This window comes from Salmo salar, chromosome 17 (assembly GCF_965601325.2).
Source record: "Salmo salar chromosome 17, fSalSal1, whole genome shotgun sequence".
Taxonomy (NCBI): domain Eukaryota; kingdom Metazoa; phylum Chordata; class Actinopteri; order Salmoniformes; family Salmonidae; genus Salmo; species Salmo salar.
The window spans coordinates 4,487,045-4,509,926 of NC_138307.1; the positions used below are offsets into that span (position 1 = coordinate 4,487,045).

Consider the following 22,882-nt stretch of genomic DNA (forward strand, 5'->3'; position numbering starts at 1 on the left):
CCTCTTCTGTTTCTCATCACCCCCCCCTCCTCCCCCCCCCCCCTCTCTGTTCATTCCAGGCTCTTTGGTCTTATTTCTTACACACACACACACACTTATGCACACACATACGCATCGAGCACAAAACTCTGCCTGGATATCTCATGTCTTCTTTCAAGATCAACTTCAGAGGTTTCTCTTAGGCTTTGCTTCACAGTCTTCACGGACATATTGGGTTCTATTTTAACCTTTTACTGCAGTGGACTAAATCAGGGTCACACAGAGTGTTTCTTGGTCTTAAACACATCTACTTTGAAACAAAAGTTTACACCTCACACACAAACAAAAGCCCCCTGTAAAAGACGACACCATTTCAGATATAGAGTTGAAATGTATTCAATTTACACTTTATAGACATCACAGAAGACCAAAAAAAATAAATGCAAGTTTGACATTGAAACAGTATTTTTGGCATATTTTTTTGAATCATGTTGATTAATTATGAATAAATTACAGGTGTGACACTCATTGGCCAATCAACACATTTCATAGTTTAATACTGCATGCTGTTGTCTCAGGTTATTGACGTCTTTGCGTTGTCATCAACTCCAATTAGGCTGGGGGCACGAAATATTCTCTTCCTAGTCCACTGTGGATTGAATAGCATAGGCTATACTAATGAGTAATACCAACAGTAAAAAAAAAAAACATCTAGTGTTTAATCAATATGTTTGGATGTAATTGGCTTCAATGAATAAAGGCCTTTTCACATCGCACATATAAGAAGAAAACAAAATACTACGCTCCTGTGAATTGTATTATGAGTGAGGCACGTTCTCAATAAGCAATGTATAGCCTGGGCCTACCGTTGATATGGCGTTATAGGACTGAATCATTTGAATATGTTTTGGAGGAGTACGTCTTTGGTAACAGGACAATATGTGCTCTTTTGGAATGGGGATGTATACAAGCCTATGCACTGGAGGTAGGCCTATGTGAATAATGCAAAAGCATGCTGACTAAGAGTGAAACATTTATAAACCTTTTTTGGCTAATGCATGGCCAGGATAAGAAAGACACCAGACGCATTGCTGTTGAAACAGCTTTCGTTATTGTAAGGTAAGGGTAGCCAAAAAGGGAATGTGTTTTAGTCAAACGAAACAGAAAACAAGCAAACCTCTTTAAATGATGGGCATATAGCCTGCGTTGAGGGTTTTTTACGCACATCCAAAATAATAACAGGAGCTGGCTAAAATAACGCACAATAGCCTACTGTACATCGATACAAAGGGGGTGTCCGCTCACTGTTTTGCTGCTCTCAAACGTTATCTTTTAATAAAGCTTTCGTGATTTAAGATGTATTCCAAAGTGAGCTTTCGTGATTTAAGATGTATTCCAAAGTGAGCGAATGCATTGGGCAGGACAACAAAAACAGCCTTCATTGAGAGGAGGGAAGGCTATACTTGTTTTTTAATAAAATGAAAGGAAATGGGATTTTTAAAACAAATGTATACTCCATACCAGGTTTACGGGCACAAAAAGTACATCTCTCTTGTTCCATGTGCATATGGGCACTGTACGTGATGGCTGGATTGGCTGCACTTCTGCTGTCAAAATCCGTGCCATAAACAACCGCGTTATTGCTAAAACAAGATTTTGGTCGGTTTTAAATATCCCCACGGGCGCTGCCTGAAATTGGCTCACGTTTTTAAGGACGCAGCTAAAACATTGCCACCCCTCCCACCTCCGCACAAGCAAGCCCATATAAAACAGCTAAACGACCAATCCTGGCGCTAGGGTTTGAAGCCAGTTTTAACAGGTCACAATATTGTAAAGGAGCGTGCGTTTGACAATTGCGCTGGTTTAATGCCTGCCGAAAATGGAGCCCATTGTCTTATTCCTTTTGATAATGATAATCCAGAGTGTGGGGAGGATGTTAACGCTTTGCTGTGTTTGTGTCTCTGCACTCTTGTTTGCGCCAGCGTTTTCTCCCTTACCATGTGACGTGGGTGTCATAGGGGGTGATGACCCCTCTTATAACACTTAACCCTACATGTCCGGCAGGGAAGGAAAAACAACATGTTTTTCCAGCATGCACAATGTCGTGTGTGTGTGTGTGTGTGTGTGTGTGTGTGTGTGTGTGTGTGTGTGTGTGTGTGTGTGTGTGTTTTACAGAGACTCGTTACATAATTGACTTTTTTTTTTGTTGCTCATATTTTGCTGAGTCATATTCTTTGGAGAGAGCTATGGCTGTTTTCCAGAAGAGAAGGAGCGAAGTCGGGGGCTGGGGGAATTGAGAACAGTGAGAAAGGGGAAGGGTTGGAGCGCTGTTCAGTGTATTCTCTGTAACATGACAGTTCCCCTGGTGCAGTTTGTATCAAGCGTCTCAGAGTAGGACTTCTGATTTGGGATCGGTTTTGCGTTTTAGATCACAATAAATGACATAACATAGATAGAGCTCTGAGTAGATCCTAAAACAGCCTTCCTACTATAAGACACTTGATACATATAGGCCCTGTACCGGTGCCCCCGCACATTGACTTAACACTTTTTTTTCTTAAACTTCTTAAAGCATTGTTGGTTAAGGACTTGTAAGTACGCATTTCACTGTAAGGTCTACTACACCTGTTGTATTCAGCACATGTGACAAATCAAATTTGAATTGATTTGAAGGGGCCATTCCTGCATGAGGGTCCCTCTCCCTGCATGAGGAGGCCTTCTGATACGTGAGGGGGCCTTCTGATGCATGAGGGGATCCTCTCCCTGCATGGTTAGTCCTTCTCCTGCTTCTGCTGCACGAGGAGGCCCTCCTGCACGAGGAGGCCTTCTGCACAAGGAGAAAGGCACAGTGATACTGTATAAGGGCCGGCCTCTCGGTGCAGCTCTGTAGCTGCTTCCTCACACATGTCTTGGAGTGGAGAGCCCTCGGGGCGAGGCAGGCAGGTCATAGCTCCTCGTCTCTTTCCTGTTACCCCTGACACCTCTGTCATACACGCACACACAGGCACACACACCCCTGTCACACCCCACAAAGGTCAAGCCGTTTACACTGTGACAAGGCCTGACCTTTGAAAGCACAGAGATGCAATGGCTCGGAGGAATGGCTTACGCTAAGGGGGATAAAATAACAGGATACACAGTCCTCGGATGTGAAAAAGGTTAGGGAGGAGTAGGGGGTTAATGTATTGCCGGTGGGGTCCCCATAGCTCCTTGGTGATTAAAATCTGATAGGCCAACTAATTTCCTCTGTACAGGGTGTGACATTACCGTTAGGCTAATGTCACGCAGTCAGAGACCTCAGCAGCTGGCCACTGTTCTTTCACCTAGTGCTATTTAGTTGTGTTTTTCCACAGCGCCAGACGTCCGGCTGCATTCCTTTCATCCGTTGAAGTTTTACCTCACAGGCAGTTGTGTCACGGTAAAATGTCAAAGGATCAATCATCTATGGTGTCCATATTAGGACAGCCTCATTCCCAGCAGGACTAGTTTCACTCTCAGCAGGACTCGCTTTCAATCGGTCCTAATGGGGACAACGTAATCAACTTCCCTCCGTGTTTGTCGTTGAATGTATGACTGCTTTTGGGGGGGGGGGGGGGATGTTTTGCCGTCTTGGATACACATTTTTACATAGAAATGATCAGAAAGCACAAGTTGAATGTACAGTATACTCTAAGGCAGGGGTTCCCAAACTTTTTAGAACAGAGTCTGGAAGAGAGTTTCCACAAATTCCCATATGATAATATGATTAGGACCTTGGTTAGACTGGTTGGAAAGCAGAGATCAACCCAAACCTTTCCCTCTGTCATTGCATAACGAAACCAGGGTTGTCCCATCTGGTCCCAATAACATGGCTACTTATTGCCGATAACATTCCTAATGCAGCCTGTAGGCCATGTTCCGCTGGAAGGAGTGTGTGTGTGTGTGTGATCCTCCATTCCAAGGTGAACTAGCTAGACCCATCCATCACCCATGGAGCCAGTGGTGTCTGGCCTGTCCTGCCAGGGCCCCAGCGGCTGGTCTGACTGGGCTGTGGATGGAGGTGGAGACAGTGGAGACCCATGGAGGGAGGGAGATGTCTGGGCTAAGAGACACAACATGACTGGGCTACTACCGCCTGGGTCAGCCTGTCACCTCGACTGGGAGGGAGGGAGGGAGATGACCTCAGACTCTCATTTAGGCGCGTGGAGTGAGCAGAGATTGAGCAATTGTATTCATGGGCAAACTGTTGATTAGTCAGAAAGCTGTGGTCACATTCACAGAGCGGTGTTGTTTCTTTGAGTGTGTTACATTGAGTATGTTTCATTTTGAGCATCTTGGATGTAACTGACAACACTTATGTGTTGTGTCTCCATAGAAACCAGCACTCTGGCCAACACAGCCACTCCCACTTTGTCTAGTCCAATGGAGAGCAGCACTGCCCAGCGGGCGAGCAGAGGTGAGCGTCTGTAAGCATGCTATGTGGAAATGTTGCATATAGATAAATTGTTTGTATGTACACTGGGGTCACTTAGGAATGTCCTTGTTTTTGAAAGAAAAGCAAAAAAAAATTGTCCATTAAAATAACATCAAATTGATCAGAAATACAGTGTAGACATTGTTAATGTTGTAAATGACTATTGTAGCTGGAAACGGCTGATTTTTAATGGAATATCTACATAGGCGAACAGAGGCCCATTATCAGCAACCATCACTCCTGTGTTCCAATGGCACGTTGTGTTAGCTAATCCAAGTTTATCATTTTAAAAGGCTAATTGATCATTAAAAAACCCTTTTGCAATTATGTTAGCACAGCTGAAAACTGTTGTGCTGATTAAAGAAGCAATAAAACTGGCCTTCTTTAGACTAGTTGAGTATCTGGAGCATCAATTAGCCTTTTAAAATGATAAACTTGGATTAGCTAACACAACGTGCCATTGGAACACAGGAGTGAAGGTTGCTGATAATGGGCCTCTGTTCGCCTATGTAGATATTCCATTAAAAATCAGCCGTTTCCAGCTACAATAGTCATTTACAACATTAACAATGTCTACACTGTATTTCTGATCAATTTGATGTTATATTAATGGACAAAATATTTTGCTTTTCTTTCAAAAACAAGGACATTTCTAAGTGACCCCAAACCTTTGAACGCTAGTGTATGTTATTGTAGAATGTTTGATTGAGGTCTCTCTCTCGATCTCTCTCTGTCTTTCTTTCTCCGTCCCTCTCCCACCCTTTCTCTCCAGGAGCTAGCTCCTCCCCTCCATCCATGGGTGGTGTGTGTGACTTTGAGCAGGGCCTGTGTGGCTGGACTCACGACCCCAGCGCCTCGCTCCATTGGTCCCTCCACAACAGCTCCAAAGCCCCAGCCCAGGGCCCCAGCCTGGACCTCACTCTGCCCCCCACCGGTAAGTCTCCCTGAGCATAGCACAGCGAGCTTCCCCGCCTAAATCAGGGTTGTCAATGGTGGTTCACCACAACCATGTTCAGAAGGCAAGAAAGAGGTTAAATAGCCACTTGGGCTAATTTAGCTTGATATACAGTAGTCCTTGTTTAGTGTTTGTGAACATGTGGATGTACAAAAACTCTGTTTGAGCCCCAGCCGAGGCTGCTTTTGTGACTTATAAACACACACAACCACACAGACGTACACACACGCTCACACGCACACACTTATAATGTGTAAGTCATCCAGTCTGCTGTATGTGACTGCGCTACAACTCTGTGATGTTAACGGATCGTTCCGGGAAAAGTTAAGAACCAGCAGCACTTACTAACTACAGAGGCAAGAGATTACAGAGGAAAAAACCAGGAAAACCATTATTCCCAGCCGCGCATTCCTGCCCCTCGATTACCTTGCAGGCAAATCTCTGGCTCTCTAAGTAGACTTCCATGTACTTAGAGCAATTATTAAGTTCCTTTTATACATACCCCCAGATCAAAAAAGAGTGAAGCTTTTGGCATATTAATTAAAGATATGAGCAGTTTGGAGTTTTTCTTTGAGGTTTTCTTACACTGACTGTGCTATAAATGGCATCCCATTCCCTATATGGTGCACTACTTTTGACCAGGTCCCTATGAGACGGCCCTACGGGTCCTGGTCAAAAGTAGTGCACTATAATAGAGAATAGGGGGCCATTCGGGACTCAGCCACTGGGGGTTAAAGGGATTGTTATCCTGACCTTGTTTTAAAATTCATTGGTTTTGATATATTTCGAATAGGGCCCATGAAATATTTAACGAGCTGCAGGCTGTGAAGAATTGAAGGGGGAGTTTCAGGACCTGCCCGAGCTCAGTGGTTGGGGATGTCTGTCACCTGGGCTTTATATTGGGGGATCCCTGGGTATGTAGGTCGAAGATTGTAGCCAAATCATCATTAGCCTAGGAGAGAGGTTCTCATTCTCCCTTTCTCTCTCTCCCATTCTCCCTTTCTCTCTCCCTCTCACTCAGTCTCACTCTCCTGCGCTCTCTGCCTCTTTCTCTCTCTCTCTCCCCCTCTCTCCCTCCCTCCCTTTATCTCTCTCGTGACCCAGAAAACCCAGACCCAGTAACCTCTTGATCTCTCTTTTAAAATGTGAAAACATAACAGCCGGAGAACTAGCGCCGTAGCATATCAGCGTGTGGTGCTGGCGGCGTCGATAGCGAGGCCTGCGTTTGTAGATTGAGTTCTCGTTGTCTTCGCTCGCTGCAGGAGACTGCTGAGAAAATGGATTAATAATGCTGTTGCATCACATCACGTGAACGCGCCCCTTCTCGATGATGAGCCGTCTGCTGAACAAGCTGCGGAACAATGGGGGGAGCGTTCAGAGACGCCGGGTTCACCCGAGGTGTAGGGAGACGGTTGATAAAGTGGGGGATGTTTTCTGTGTGGTGAAGACCCACACATGCAGATGTACGGACGCATACACACACTCATACACACACTCGCACACACTCACACACACAGATATACACAGTGATAGACAGTGCCGTATGGTGCTGAATGGGAGGGCTCCTTACACACACTGTGGTGTTTGGAAAGGCCAAGCGAGACCCTGTCACACACGCTGTCTGATGTGACACACACACCAGAGAGCAGAGGGGGGCTGCCATCGTGGATGAAGCCTTCTTCCCCTCCACAGATACTACTGTGTGATCTGCTAGACAGACTATTAGGTGGCTACACACACATACTGTACTGCACAGCATAATACACACTTGAATGTAGTAAGCTTTCTCTCCCTCTCGCATACAACACACATTTCAGTCGTCTCCAAGATTCAAGTTAGGCACACATTGTAGGGTGACATTTCCTTGACAAAAGTGTTAAATTCATAACAAGTGAGTTATCTGAATTTACATTGTGGATGCTGATTCCTGTCCAGGTAGTCTAAACCTTTAATATAATCAAATAAATGATTTAGTTCCCTCCACGATGTACATACAATAACCATAACATGGACACAAAAGAACAATGCTGAATTTAGTTTGCAATAAATCAAACATTTATTTTTCTATAGAAAATAGTCAAGCTTGTGGTCTTTTGGCTGTGACACTGACCCTCCATTTCAGTGAAAAATGACCCTTAGAGTCCCTCACATTTACATCCTCCTCCTCTTGGGGTCATGGTCCTGGTCAGTGCTGCTGCTGTTCCTCATATCGCCAAAATCTCTCTTAGTGAAGGCTGCTGATTGGTTGTTGGAGACTGCTGTCTGGCTCGATGGCCAAAACATAACGGCATTCGGCTGGCTGGATGACCAAAATGTAGCGGCTGCTGATTGGCTGGGCCAGACTGTTGTCTTGGTAGTGGCTGCTGATTGGTTGGGCCAGACTGTGTTCTTGGTAGTGGTTGCTGACTGGCTGGGCCAGACTGTTGTCTTGGTAGTGGCTGCTGATTGGTTGGGCCAGACTGTGTTCTTGGTAGTGGCTGCTGACTGGCTGGGCCAGACTGTTGTCTTGGTAGTGGCTGCGGATTGGTTGGGCCAGACTGTGTTCTTGGTAGTGGCTGCTGACTGGCTGGGCCAGACTGTTGTCTTGGTAGTGGCTGCGGATTGGTTGGGCCAGACTGTGTTCTTGGTAGTGGCTGCTGACTGGCTGGGCCAGACTGTTGTCTTGGTAGTGGCTGCTGACTGGCTGGGCCCGACTGTGTTCTTGGTAGTGGCTGCTGACTGGCTGGGCCAGACTGTGTTCTTGGTAGTGGCTGCTGACTGGCTGGGCCAGACTGTTGCCTGGCCTTTAGCTGCTGATTGACTGGGCCAGACTTTTGCCTGCCAAGTGGCTAGTGCTTGGCTGTTGTCTTTCACCTCCACAACAACATCGACATCCATTGGCTCCACATCCTGATGACAATGCACTTGATTGTTGTTGTTGATCTGGGGCCCCTCTTTCCAGTCCATAAAATGATCCTGGTCTTGTCCATAGCTGGAGTTTGGCTGGAAGGTGGCAGGGGCTGAGTTGGGCTGGAAGGTGGCAGGGGCTAAGTTGGGCTGGAAGGTGGCAGGGGCTGAGTTGGGCTGGAAGGTGGCAGGGGCTAAGTAGGGCTGGAAGGTGGCAGGGGCTAAGTAGGGCTGGAAGGTGGCAGGGGCTAAGTTGGGCTGGAAGGTGGCAGGGGCTAAGTTGGGCTGGAAGGTGGCAGGGGCTAAGTTGGGCTGGAAGGTGGCAGGGGCTAAGTTGGGCTGGAAGGTGGCAGGGGCTAAGTTGGGCTGGAAGGTGGCAGGGGCTGAGTTGGGCTGGAAGGTGGCAGGGGCTGAGTTGGGCTGGAAGGTGGCAGGGGCTGAGTCGGGCTGGAACTGGCATGCAGGCGGGGTAGTCAAAAATCCACTTTGCCATTGTCCCTGCAATGAATCAATCAATAAATCACATTGTACTTATAAAGGCCTTTTTACATCAGCATTTGTCTCAAAGTGTTTTTGAGAAACCCGCCCTAGACCCAGGGCTCTGGGCAAAAGTATTTCACTAGCTATATAGGGAATAAGTTGCCATTTCAGACTCACTATAATCTAGGCCAAACAAACCTGGTTCGGGTTCTGGTAGGCAGCCACTCCAGGCACGGGAGATCCTCCTGTCATCTGTGTGATCAGCCATGAGGCCAGAACATCCTTAGGAACCATCCCCAACACTAACCAGGTGAACTGGTCCAAAGGGAAGGGATGGAGGGGCCCAAACTGGCTCAGAAATTGGAGATAGTCCATTATTGAAAGAACTTGGTGCAATTATATGTTTTTTAAATTGTTCAGAGCAGATAGCAATGTGATAGGCAACGCTTTCAAGTGCCTAAATGATGTGGTTGACCTCTAGAACATTGCTTCCCAGGTGTTCTGATGACATCACAGCTGCATCACAATCGAGGTCAATGACTATGACATTGTGCACAAGCTCATTGAGTTCTGTTTCCATGGTCGAGCTTCAACTAAACAGCAATAAAGGCCCATTTCTTAATAAAAATGTGTTTGCTATGAAATAAATCCAATAAATGTGTTCTATGAAGCTGAGGGATGGAACTGGAGAAGTATAATCACCAAACAATTTGTAGATGGAGCTATAGATTCAAGGACTGAAAGTCCATGGGGTCAAAATGATCGTTTGAATCATATGTTGAAGATAGATACCTGTTGCCTGGGTACAGGGGGACATATACTATTTATATATATATATATATATATACACTATTTATATATATATATATATATATATACACTATTTATTTATATATATATATATATATACACTATTTATATATATATATATACACTATTTATATACTATTTATATATAAAAATAGTATATAAATAGTGTATATATATATAAATAGTGTATTTATATACTATTTATATATATATATACACTATTTATATACTATTTTTATATATATATATATATATATATATATATATATATATATATATATTACATCATTCATGTCAGTTTAATATATAACGGTTTATACATGAACATTCAGTTGGAATATGGTGATGCCAATATCCATCACTTCGTTGTAGTGCCTCTTGGACAATATTCACACACACGCACACACGTGATGATTTATATCTGTAGTTCCCTCACATAACTGCTCTAACACACACTGCGATAAAGCACAGGTGATTTTGTCAGGATTGTGTTGATACTGGTCCATCGCCCACTTAACTCTTCCCCACCCGTGTGTCAGGGTTCCGAGTCCACATCCAATTCACTCACTAAACATCTTCTACAAACAACTGACTGTGTTTAACACAATGCTATTGTCTAATGGGTCTACCTGAATACCAATGGGAATGACTCCCTTCGGTTGGCTGTGAATTCATCCCCTTCCCTTAGTGCTCTCACTGACCCTATTCTTCTGTCATGCGTGATTTGGTATTTATCATATCCCTGTGCTATTGTAAGTCTGACCTTGTAGTTGTGGTTTTGTTCTTGTGTGTGCTGATGTGCGTACGTGTGTGTGTGTACACTCCCTCGTGTGTGTGTGTGTGTGTGCACGTGTGCATGTATTTCCCATGTGTTCCCCTCACTGCAACATCCCAAGTCTGTAAACCCACCACTGCATTGTCTCCCTTCCCCACACAGACCTGAATAGCTACCTCTACATCGAAGCCAACCCCAAGACGGAGCAGCAGCGAGCCAGGATCCTAAGCCCCATGGTGGGACTCGACACGGGGCCTCTCTGCCTGCTTTTCTCCTACCAGCTGTGGGGAGAGGCCCAGGGCACCCTGCGCATCCTTCTCCGCGATGCCCATCACGAGGAGACCCTTCTATGGGCACTCCGCGGCAACCAGGGACCCGTTTGGAAGGAGGGTCGCACCATCCTGCCCCGATCCCCCAAAGAGTTCCAGGTATTCGGGCGTTAGCATGCTCCCCTCTCCCTACCATAAAAATAGTCTGTTGGAGATAGCTGGAGAAACAAGTAGAAGTATATTACTAGTGGTTATGTGTTGCAGTGATTCTATGTATAAGATATATCCCTGCATCTACATGTAGGTCATTTGTTTCTTTTCCCCTCCTCTTCCCCTACTCCTCCTCCTCTTTCTTCACCTTCCTTCCCCTACTCTTCCTCCTCCTCCTCCTCCCCTCCTCCTCTTCCTCTTCCTTCCCCTACTCTTCCTCCTCCCCTACTCTTCCTCTTTTCTTCCTTCCCTTACTCTTCCCCCTCCCCTACTCTTCCTCTTCTACTGTTCCCCCTCCTCCTTCCCCTACTCTCTCTTCCTTCCCTTACTCTTCCTCCTCCTCCCCTACTCTTCCTCTTCTACTGTTCCCCCTCCTCCTTCCCCTACTCTCTCTTCCTTCCCTTACTCTTCCTCCTCCTCCCCTACTCTTCCTCTTCCTTCCCTTACTCTTCCTTTTCCTTCCCTTACTCTTACTCTTCCTCCTCCTCCTTCCCCTACCTCCTCTTCCTCTTCCTTCCCTTACTCTTTCTCCTCCTTCCCCTTCCTCCTCCTCCCCCTCCTTCCCCTACTCCTCCCCCTCCTTCCCCTACTACTCCCCCTCCTTCCCCTACTCCTCCTCTTCCTTCCCCTACTCCTCCTCTTCCTTCCCCTACCCATCCTTCCCTTACTCTTCCTTCCCTTACTCTTCCTCTTCCTTCCCCTACTCCTCCTCTTCCTTCCCCTACTCCTCCTCTTCCTTCCCCTACTCCTCCTCTTCCTTCCCTTACTCTTCCTCTTCCTTCCCCTACTCCTCCTCTTCCTTCCCCTACTCCTCCTCTTCCTTCCCCTACTCCTCCTCTTCCTTCCCCTACTCCTCCTCTTCCTTCCCCTACTCCTCCTCTTCCTTCCCCTACTCCTCCTCTTCCTTCCCCTACTCCTCCTCTTCCTTCCCTTACTCTTCCTCCTTCCCCTACTCCTCCTCTTCCTTCCCCTACTCCTCCTCTTCCTTCCCCTACTCCTCCTCTTCCTTCCCCTACTCCTCCTCTTCCTTCCCTTACTCTTCCTCCTTCCCCTACTCCTCCTCTTCCTTCCCCTACTCCTCCTCTTCCTTCCCCTACTCCTCCTCTTCCTTCCCCTACTCTTCCTTCCCCTCTTCCTCCTCTTCCTTCCCCTCTTCCTCCTCTTCCTTCCCCTCTTCCTCCTCTTCCTTCCCCTCCTCTTCCTTCCCCTCTTCCTCCTCTTCCTTCCCCTCTTCCTCCTCTTCCTTCCCCTACTCTTCCTTCCCCTCCTCTTCCTCTTCCTTCCCTTATTTGTCCTCCTCTCAGGTGGTTATGGAAGGCTTCGTTGACCACGGAACCAAGGGCCATATCATGATCGACAACATCCACATGAATTTCGGTACACCGTTGGAGGAGTGCACACGTAAGTCTGCAGATCATTCAAACATGTGTACACACACTCACTGACACACATACAAACATGTGCATACACACACCTGACCCTCCAGCACCCCAGTTATATTCCTCTGTCATCACACCACTCAACTTCTGTTCCCCCCTCTATCTCTCTCTCTCCATCATCCCTTCATTCCTTCTCTACCTCCTTCTTCTCCTCCTCCTCCTCCTCCTCTCCTCCCCTGGGGTCCCCGACTTGTCACTCCAGTTGTGTTCTAAACACCCCACTACACACACACACACACACACACACACACACACACACACACACACACACACACAAACAAACCCGAACACACACCCCAAGTTCCCTCATCAGAATCTTGGGGACAGACAGACTGGTACTTCTGAAAGCTGTAGCGAAGAGATGAAAGGAGAGAGAATGAACGAAAGACTGGAGTGTTATTCCTCTGCCAGAGAAAGAAAGGAAGAATGGAAAGTAGGCCAGAAACGCCCCGTGGGCCCCCGCGATGCTAATCTATGTTTCATTAGATTTCTTAGTCTCTCGTATCTGTAAACAGAGCTTTCCAGAGCCGTCAAAGCAATAGATCCGGCACTGGTGTGTGTGTGCGTGGGTGTGCGTGCGTGCGTGCGTGTGTGCGCTGGGCTTTTAATCTAGCCAGAGCAGGGGGGTTTAGGAGTAGGTCTTAAACAGATCACAGACAGACTGTGGGTTCTGAGCCAAAAACCTGCCATCATTGAGTTTGACTTCATACAGTTGGGCTGTGTGTGTGTGTGTGGGGGGGGGGGTATGTGCATGTGTACGGTAGTGTGGTTGTTAGACGAAAGATGAAAACCCGTCGCCCCTCTGTCAACCAGTGTGGAAGTACCTCCACTCCTCTACCCATTTTCTCCTCCTTCCTCATTCCCAAGGCATGCTGGGAGTGTTCTTATCAACCAGCGCAGTCGAGTTTGTTCACAGCACATTGGTGTTACAGCCAAAAAGGGCCCCGCTTCCCAAGTCGCCCCTCTCACAGGCCCCCATGCTTTTTGTTACCATTCCAAGTCAATCAGACTGAACATTGTGTGTGCAGTCAGCCAGCCAGGCAGCAACCTTCCCAGCTCAACTGGACTCCACAACTTTGAATGACTCAAACTTCCCACAGTCGCCCTCCAAGTCTCCCAACGCACAATAACACACTCTTTGACATTGCATTCTACCCCAAGAAAATACATACCCACATGCTCTTTCATTGTGTTTCTCTTGAGTTGATGTATTAAGAAAGTTGGCAATAGAGTGATATCAGTGCGAACAGAAATTGAATCCGAATTCAATTTGTTTAAATGTTTTTGGCTGACTTTCCTAGCTATTGTTCAGGTTATAAACAGTCTTGTTTCTTTCTTTCTTTCTCTCTCTCAGAACCTTTCGCTGCCTTCCTTCCCGACATGACAGGTGAGTTTGCGCCCCTTTAGCCGTGTAACGATGTCACTTCCTGTGCAAATGTTTCCGCTTCCTGCTCGCTTTGCTTGATGGCACCCGTGTGACAAGCCCAGTCCAATCAATAGAAATGGGTGTGCAAGAGCAGTGTTCGCCGCTTGATTAATGCTCCCTTGGTGACAAACGATTCCCAGAATCATCATCATCAGCGTCCAGACATCATCAAACGACATCAGAGCCCACTGAATCCAGCAGAATCCAGTTTATTGCAGAGGAATTCATACTATTGCTTTGACATCCATGGTTTTAAAAGAACTGTCTGCCTCAATAGAAATATTGGAAGAGCTAAAGGGGATTGATGTTATTACTTGATATAGTGTTTTTGGCTGCTGGTTCCAATAAGATAAGAGCTTGGGAATTTGTGTGTGTGTGTGTGTGTGTGCAATTTCTTCCTCCACCGTGACGCACGCACATAGACACACAGACTCTCTCACACACACACACTCACACCACCACCCCCATACACCCCCACACATACACACTTCGTAGTGAAACGTAATCAAGTAGAGTGACTCAGCTGCAACGCCGGTGTCTCTCTCATCCTCTCAGCTCTGTCTAATGAGCGTGTGCACAGTGCAGTTGGCAGGTACACGCACCATTTCCCTCTGTAATTGTGTGACATGGTCGAATACTCAGGGTGGCTTCAACTCTACACCGTACATGGAGTCTCTCAGCTATCTCTCGCTTTCTCTCTCCCTCTCGGACCCTTAAACTGCTGGTTTTGGTCCGTTTTCTTAGCTTAGACCTAAGAGGGCTTGGAAACTGTTGTCGGCGTATGATTTCACAGACCCGTATGAATAGGAGAGCTTACGTCTTGGAAGACGTTGTTAGGGCGATTTCGCAAAGAATGTAAGAGGGGTTCATAGGATTGAAGTAGAGGAGCTGTGTTTGGGTGTTGGGATGGTCTCCACTGAGATACTTCTTGGCTTGAAGAGGAAAGAACTGGCCCAGAGAGCAACAAAGACTAGAACAGAACAGAGCAATGTGTTTTTCCAAGGAAATCCATTTGAACCTGCCAAACAAATTCCATCACTGTCTCCAAATTAAAGGGAGAACAATCCAGAACATTCCTATGTAGGCTCCATGGGGTCTTATGATTGGTCAGTGGAGCATTGGAACTTCCTGTACCAACAGGAAGTAGTGGCTCCTCATTGGGGAAAAAGCCATTTTACTTCATCAGCGTAGTCAATTTACAAAAAGTCAACTTACAGTTTGTGTCTTGATCCAACCCAGGTTTCAATCATAAATCAACCACTGCTTGAAACCTCTTTTGGTTTCATTTCTTTCAAACTGAATTTGTTTGTTGACAAGTTAATTAGGTATCAATTCATATTGGGGATTGTTCAGATGTCTCTGTCCTGTGTGTGTGGTGTGTGTGTGTGTGTGTGTGTGTGTGTGTGTGTGTGTGTGTGTGTGTGTGTGTGTGTGTGTGTGTGTGTGTGTGTGTGTGTGTGTGTGTGTGTGTGTGTGTGTGTGTGTGTGTGTGTGCGTCCGTTCTGTTACAGTTAATTACCACGCCCTTTGTTTCACACCAAGTTATTACATGAGACCTTTATTCATTGGAGCATTGGATCAATTCAATCCCACAGACTCATTGAAAATCCGTAGCTATGCTCCACTGCTCTTAGTGTGAAAATCACCTCTCTCGCCATCAACTGCAACCTAAGCTTCAATCCTCAGATAAAAAAAAAACCCTGATGCGTTTGATTTATTTCAGCCAGTATCCTGTGATGAATAACTTTTTCCCCCGTTTGAGCCGGCATGCTTGTGCATGCCCATGTGCTCGTACGCCTGCTGTTCATGTGATGGAAAGCCACAGGGGAGAAAAAAACACCAAAACAAAGCAGTCCATTGGATGTGCTTAGCTTGCACCCCCCCCCCCCCCCCCCCACCCCCACCCCCCGAGCCAACATATTCCTTATCTCTCCACCAGGGGGAGGTGTTCCTGGCGGGAGTGACCCCACAGTAGACACGTTGGCGCGGCCACTCGTACCCACCCTCTGGTACTACCTCGTGGCCGCCGGGGGTGCCCTGATACTCCTGGCAGTGGCCATCTTGGTACGAGCTCTCTGTTGCCTTCGACGAAGGCTGGCAGCGAAGAAGAGCCAACTCTCTGTGGCCTACCACAGCCAGTCCCAGTACTTTCAGTACTCCCAGTGCTCAGCCAGTAACCCGGTAACGGCCGCTCCAGGGACGGAGCCCGTGCTCACCGTGAGGCTAGACAACCACGGCCAGCAAACATATGCCCTCTGCTGAAAGGAAGAGGTGGACCTTACAGCTAAACCCTTCCCCTTCTGATGGCTCATGGACGACGCAACGGGGGACAAGGATTGGAGTGGTATTGACAGTGACATTTTCCGGGTCCTGCTTTCATCAGCAGTGGATGATACTGTTCACAGACTAGCTCTTCGAACGCCATTTCTATAACTTGAACCTGTCTACGGACTACGTAGAGATGAAGCGATCGATGCGATTGGCTTGTTTCAAACCCAACCTCCAGCCTTACAGGACTGTTGGTTCTAGTTCTAGTCCCTACCCCATGGGCTTCCTGGAATCACGCCAGCACGGACACACTCAGTGTGGCTAACCTCCCGGCCCGGTGTGAGTGTAGTGGTTCAGCCATGTAAACCATCCAGCGCTGTCAGACCACAAACAGACAAGTGAGAGATACTGTCTTACTGACAGCTCTGCTGGCAACACTCTGAGAGAGGAAGAGAAGAGGGAGAGGAGGGGGAATGTTACAGTCAGAGACAATGGATGTGCCACAGGAGCTACTTCATTGTAAAGATTGTGCTTCAGGACAGGCTGCTAAGATGTCAGTGTTACTATTACTGAAGGAGATGTTAAATAGATACTGTTACAGTTGTCTATGTTTTGTTTATTATGAGTGGGCCGGGTTATTGGGTATTACCAGTGTAAGACAAAAAAAAGCATGTTTGAATATGAAGTTGAGCTTTTATGTGTCACTCTTATTGACCTGAGGAATCAATCTCATTCGCGCAGCTCAAGAATAACATTTTAGTAGCTCCACACCGGAAACCCTGCATCAAGCTTTTGATTGAATATGACCCCTCAGTCAGTCTGTGAGCAGAGTCCCTCTCTTTATAATATCATCATTATCAGTGATTAATGTTCATTCACACATTGTTTGTGTTCTATCTTAGAAAGTCCTCAGTGGCATCACTCATGTGAAAACGTGGCTGATAAGCCCCACATCCAACTCTATGCAATACTCTCAAACAGCTGGAAGCCATTTTTCTTGTCTTCTGTTGCGTGTGCTCTGAATTGACAATCCTCCAAAACATAGAAACCAAAGACAAACTACAAACAATGCTTCCCAATAACTTAAGATGGATGCTGGCAGGATGCATCCCTCATTAGAAAGTTGAGGGTATAAACAAAATGGCAAAGAATGTAATGATATAACAACTGGTGGCCAAGATAATTGGAAATATGTTTGAAATGGGACCAGGCCCAATTATGATAATAGTTAGCACATATTTAAGTTGGTTTGTTAGTGGTTATGGAGAGCTCTGAGAATCAGATGGCCCTTAAAGGGGAAGTTCACCCAAATTACAAAACTGTGGCCATGTAAATAAAGCCTAAGCATGGATTCTATAGACTGCTTTCAGGGGAAGAAAAACAAGATTTCATTTTGCGTGAACTATCCCTTTAATGATAAACAGTTATCAATCTCAGCATTATTGTACATCCAGAGGTAGTTTAGTTCAATTCCTGCCCATTTAACCACCAAATATGTCAGAGGTGCTTTCCGATCTCAAAAGCAGTCTGAGTCCACGTCCCATAGTTGTGTTGATCCACCGATATGCCTCAACCCCGAATGAGTGGAAAAGATAAACAACATAAAATCAGTAAATGATGGTGCTTCCATTTACAACCGGTGGCCTGGGACGTGAACTTATCTCAAGATAAGACCAATTCCCAGGTCTGAAAGCATCTGACAAACTTTGAGTTTGTAATGAACTGTCCCTTTAAGTAGGACAACCGAATGTGTTTGGGTTAGAGTGATGCCTCCACATTTCTATGGAAGCCACTATGTTATCTGGGGGTTTTGATAAGGGCTATAAGGGACATATAGTCTTCCATTGAGTGGGGTGAATGTGTGTGGCAATCAGGCTTTTTACTTTTCTCAGAGTGAAGAGAAGTTTTTTTGGTACCCTCTCACAATGTGCTTTTAAATTAACTGGGGGTTGGGCACCCCACTCTGTCCATCTCACCGTAGGTCCTCTCCAAGCTCTTAATATCTCTAATCAGGTAATGGAGCGATAACATTTTATTTAGTCTGTAGTAAGCACTTTTTTCTTTTCCCGTCTCCTGCACACACAGGCACAATCTCTCATGCATACACACACACACCCACACGTACACTCTCTCTCTCACATAGGCGCACATACCAGCAGCCGTTGCCCCTGGACACCATATTAATGATTCTCGTTGAGGGCTCCAGTTAAGGTGTTCCTTGCCAAGCAATTACTCCCACCTCTGTCCATATGCCAAGTGTTGCACACACACCTCTCAAGATGACAATAAACGTGAAGTTAAAGTGCCGTTTTCAAAAACAGCGCCAGGGTGAATTTTGGGGGAGGGCTAGGCTTAAGCACTTCTAAGCACCACTCTCACTGCTGATACTCATTGGTATCTCATGATGACCACACCACATCACAATGCAGTGGGCGGAAGCCAGGAGGGAACTGTGTTTTCTCCCTGTCTGTTTACAGCTCAGTGCATAATCTATTTGTAGGATGAGGAGGATGATGATGATGATGATGATGGTAAAATTGTTTGCTGATACTTTACTTGGGCTTCGCACCTCTTTTGTGAGCAATGTGAAAAGTGTGTTCTAGTTAAATGAATGTGAATATAGTATGATCTGTGGTAATAAAGTGATATTTTTCTACATTGTGATATGTGTCTGTATGCCATTGGGATTTAGCAGTCCCAACACACATTAGAGTCATTAGTGAGTGTAATTAGTAATTACAATGAAGGAAGATTTGACATAGACAGCTTACATTGCACGAAACCAAAATGTACTGTATGGATGCTTGGCGTTGTACAATCGTTCTGTTGTATCTTCTTCGCTCATAGATAAGAGACCAGAGTTTGGAGACAGCAGACTTTTTAATGGCAGGGACCAGTTAGATGGACGTAAGTGCTTCCATCAACTACAATGTATTTTATGTGTCCATTACTGCAAAATGTCTTTCCAACTGTGAAAAACCGCCTAGTTTCTAATAAGCATCTCTTTTTCTCTCCTCTCTCTTTCGCTCCCTCTCCTCTCTCATCTCCCCTCTCTCTCATCTCCCCTCTCTCTCCTTCTCCTCTCGTCCAGGCTGGGCGTTCCCCAAGGAGTTGCGTACGGCCGCCCCGTCCTCCGAGCAACCGGAGACGCTGGTCTCCTCCTCGGCAGAGAAGGACAACTCGTGGCTGTACACGCTGGACCCCATCCTGGTCACCATCATCGTTATGAGCTCCCTGGGCGTGCTGCTGGGAGCTGTGTGTGCTGGCCTGCTGCTCTACTGCACGTGCTCCTACAGTGGCCTGTCTTCGCGTAGTTCTACCACGCTGGAGAACTACAACTTTGAGCTGTACGACGGCCTCAAGCACAAGGTGAAGCTCAACCAGCAGCGCTGCTGCACCGAAGCATGAGGAGAAAGAGTAGAGAGAGGAGAGGGGTAGAGGAAAGGAGAGAGGCGGCCATTTTGAGGAGATTATCTCCTCTTTTGTTTTCTCTGCTTTGCTTGGACTGTGAATTTCCTTTCTGAGCTGAAGGACTACACCTGCCAGATGGAAGGACATTTTGGGGAAAAGCCACTTTTTAGACTGATCTTGAGACCCCTCCCCCCTGCTTCAATCAAAGTGGTGCAGTCCAGGGTGGGGTTTTCTGGACCAAAGCCAATGAGGGAAGGATTGGGTATTTCCCAGAGTGGTCCCTATAGCGTACTGTTCCATTGACAGGGGAGTCCAAATATCAACACATATCAATGGGCAAATACCTACTAATCCCCCCCAAAATTCAGAACTCCATATAAATACATTATAGTTTTCTAGGTCTAGTTTTTAAACTGGAAAGATGTTAGGCTAAACTCCTTGACACTGAAAACGCCTTAGACAGGTGCTTAGATAGTGTTTCTCTATCACCTGGACCCAGTGGCTTAGACATGTGGACACAGTGGCCTAGAACCTAGTGAAGTGAATTCTTTATGAAGCGTTTTTGTTGAGTTAGACACTTGCGTCTCTGTAACACATCAGCCTCAGTTCTCCCCCCCATTTTCTGACAGGTCTGTGGTATTTTTAAACTAATCACCGTCTTTGGTGTGTCTTTTTGTTATTTGTTCAAGCCTTCTCTGTTTTGTTTCTTGTTTTGGCCCGTTGCCCAGCCTGTAAATGCGGATAAAGAAAGGAGGGAGGTTCTAATCATGTTCTCTTCTAAACGTGTTCTGTTGAAGATCGAAAGCAAGGGAGTTTATTGTTGGATTTAGTTTCAGGCTGTCGTTGCCGGTGGGTTGTATCGAAAAGAAGGTTGACGGTCGTGTTTACAGTAAACTGTGGCTAGGTGAAGTAAAAACGTCAAGGTGAAGATGGGTTTTGGTCAGTGCAGCGTATGGATTGCTGGGAAATCCAGGCAGAGACTGAATAGCCGTCTACAAATGAGAACTGATAAAGAGAGAAGAAAAAAATGAATCAATGGATCACTAAATCCTAAATCAACCTCTCCGGGGACGATGTACTCGGAACAAATCAACAATAAAACGCAAAATGGGATACAAAAAAAAGATCTATATATATTCTAGACCATTGCTTGACAGTGGACAGACATCTGAGCTTGAAGTCAGCGATTGGTAGAGGAAACACCGGTGGAAGGACACCATTTCCTCAGAGTGGACCGATGCGGTCTTGGTGTCATGGTTCGTGCTCTCCTCGTTTGATGTTTGTTGCTCTTTTTTTCACACGGACTATATTTTGCATTGTCACGGCGAGGCTGGCGTTTTAACAGGAAACAGGTTCATGGGGAGAGGTAAATCAGGAGGATTTAAACACACCAGCTCCCTCTGGACTATCTAGCCTTGTGAAGGAGGAGGGAAAGAGAACAGTAAATATTTCCACTGTACCTCAGACTTCTCACTTTCACACACGCTGATCACACACACACACACACACACACACACACACACACACACACACACACACACACACACACACCGAAGAAATAGTATCCTGGTCATTCTGATGCGATGCTGGGCATGTATAGGTCTGTGTGCGTCAGGGGGGCACTGGAGTGGGCCCAGGCTAGTGCTGATCAAGAGGCCCAGGTTGTTGGGATGGGGTGGGGGGGTTGCTGGGCCATGAGGTGGAGCTTATCCCCTTCTCCCTTCTGCCCTCCGTCCCACCAACCCACATTCCCTCTCCTATCCCAGAGGCTCCCATCACTGGACCCCACTGACTCTCTTCCAGGTGCCTTGGAGCTTCTGTGGTCCAGCTTGCCTTTGTAGCCCATATCAGATTACAGATACAGAACAGTAGCCCAATCTGTCTGGGCAGGAGGGGCTAAAACACACCTCCCTGGGCAAGAGAGGGCCTAAACCTCACATTGACCAACCTGACTCTGGTCAGACCTAATTGTTGCTTGGGGGCTTTGTACAGAAATGTTCTTTTTATGATTGTTATTAATATTGTTATTATGATTATTTAATAAAGGATTTATACCATGCAGAGAGTGTTGGTGGTCATCGCTGGATGTGCTCATTTGTCTTGCTTTGTGTGAGTTTCAGATGGGTTGTTAGTATGAGGATACTGAGGTAACCTCGGCTTATACACGCACACACACAGTACATTGTATTGTCCATAGCCATGTACACACTTAAACACTCTAACAAACATCCTCACAGGCACATTTCTATTCACACACTGTACACCGTTTTGTATTCACAAACTCTCTGTATAGGTCACACACACACAGGCTTTCAAACACAAACATGAACACAGACATGCATACACACAGTGTCAGCCAGCCATAGTTTTCCTCTCATCTCTCCATGGCCTCCCATTAGCCCAGACCTCTAGTCGCCCTTGTATAGGAGCACCAACATTAAAGCTTTGAAGTGCCCAGCTTCTCACACACACACACACATATGATTATTCTGCTTCCTCCATTTACATTGCTCCCCATCTCCTACACATGGTTTTGTTTGGCCATGTCAGCCCTCATACCTAAACACTAACACAACCAGAAAGTATGGCGTGTAACATATCCGTGACAGCAAGGATTTCTTTGGTTGGTATTGATGAGGAAGAAAATGGATACAGTCATAATATGAATAGACTGAATTTAAAAGGGAAAGTTTAATGAAATTACATAGTTTGCCGAATTATCACTTGAAGTGGGAAATTTGGCTCCCATCAAACCAAAAAGGTAATTGTCTCAACTTTTCATATCCCTCAAAATGGATTGACAACATTCACCGTTCGATACTTCCTGGGAACTGTGGCTCAGCTTTGAGTGGGCTCTTTACTGAGGTAGCAACACCCACTGCTCTACAACCAGTGATTCAGAGCCTTGACACGTTGTTGCCCAGTCAAAGTGGGTGTGGCTGTTAGCACGCTCTGCGGTGCAACATAACAGCCCAATTATGGTCCCTAAACACAACACCCGAACCAACAGAGGGGCGCACTACCATCTGTTAGTGTGATTGATCCCAGCAGAAACGAGCTAGCACACCAAACACAAACCATGGCCGAACCGTCAACAGGAAATTACCAAAGAAGCCTGAATGTCGTTGTTCTGTCCGGGGGGGAGCTCTCTGTTCTTACAACTTAAATTATTTAAAAAATCAAAAATGTTTTGCCAAATTGTTTTTCCCCCTTTTCTCTATCAGTTGGAAATGGAATACTCCACAGGAGCTTTGTCCTTTCCTGACATCAGAGAGACGTCTCGCTTCTAACGTTGCACCCGGCCAGACCAGCCTTCAAAGCATCTGTAAACTGATAGGGCCAGATTAAGAGAGGCCCCGTTTGAGGGTCGCAGCAGGAAATGTATCCAACACACTGCTAATTCATCTCTACTGTTATGCAATGGAGATGAAGGCAGGGCCGGTAGTGGACACACAGCTCATTACTCATTCTGTAATCACTGTGTTTGTGTGAGGGCTAGCTCCAATCATTTATTTGTATCT

General features: G+C 46.2%; 1 protein-coding gene across 2 annotated transcripts in view; it reads left to right on the forward strand.

Moving 5' to 3' along the window:
• nrp2a (neuropilin 2a) overlaps positions 1-21,422 on the forward strand; it is a 65,436-nt gene extending 44,014 nt beyond the window's left edge. The window contains exons 11-17 of one of the 2 annotated variants that reach the window (XM_014151294.3): positions 4,334-4,414; positions 5,205-5,366; positions 10,501-10,766; positions 12,122-12,218; positions 13,611-13,643; positions 18,798-18,857; positions 19,042-21,422. In XM_014151294.3, coding sequence (XP_014006769.3) covers positions 4,334-4,414; positions 5,205-5,366; positions 10,501-10,766; positions 12,122-12,218; positions 13,611-13,643; positions 18,798-18,857; positions 19,042-19,358 — 1,016 coding nt within the window. In that variant the 3' untranslated portion in view covers positions 19,359-21,422. The other variant, XM_014151295.3, reaches the window with a different exon arrangement.
• Positions 21,423-22,882: the final 1,460 nt, after the last annotated feature.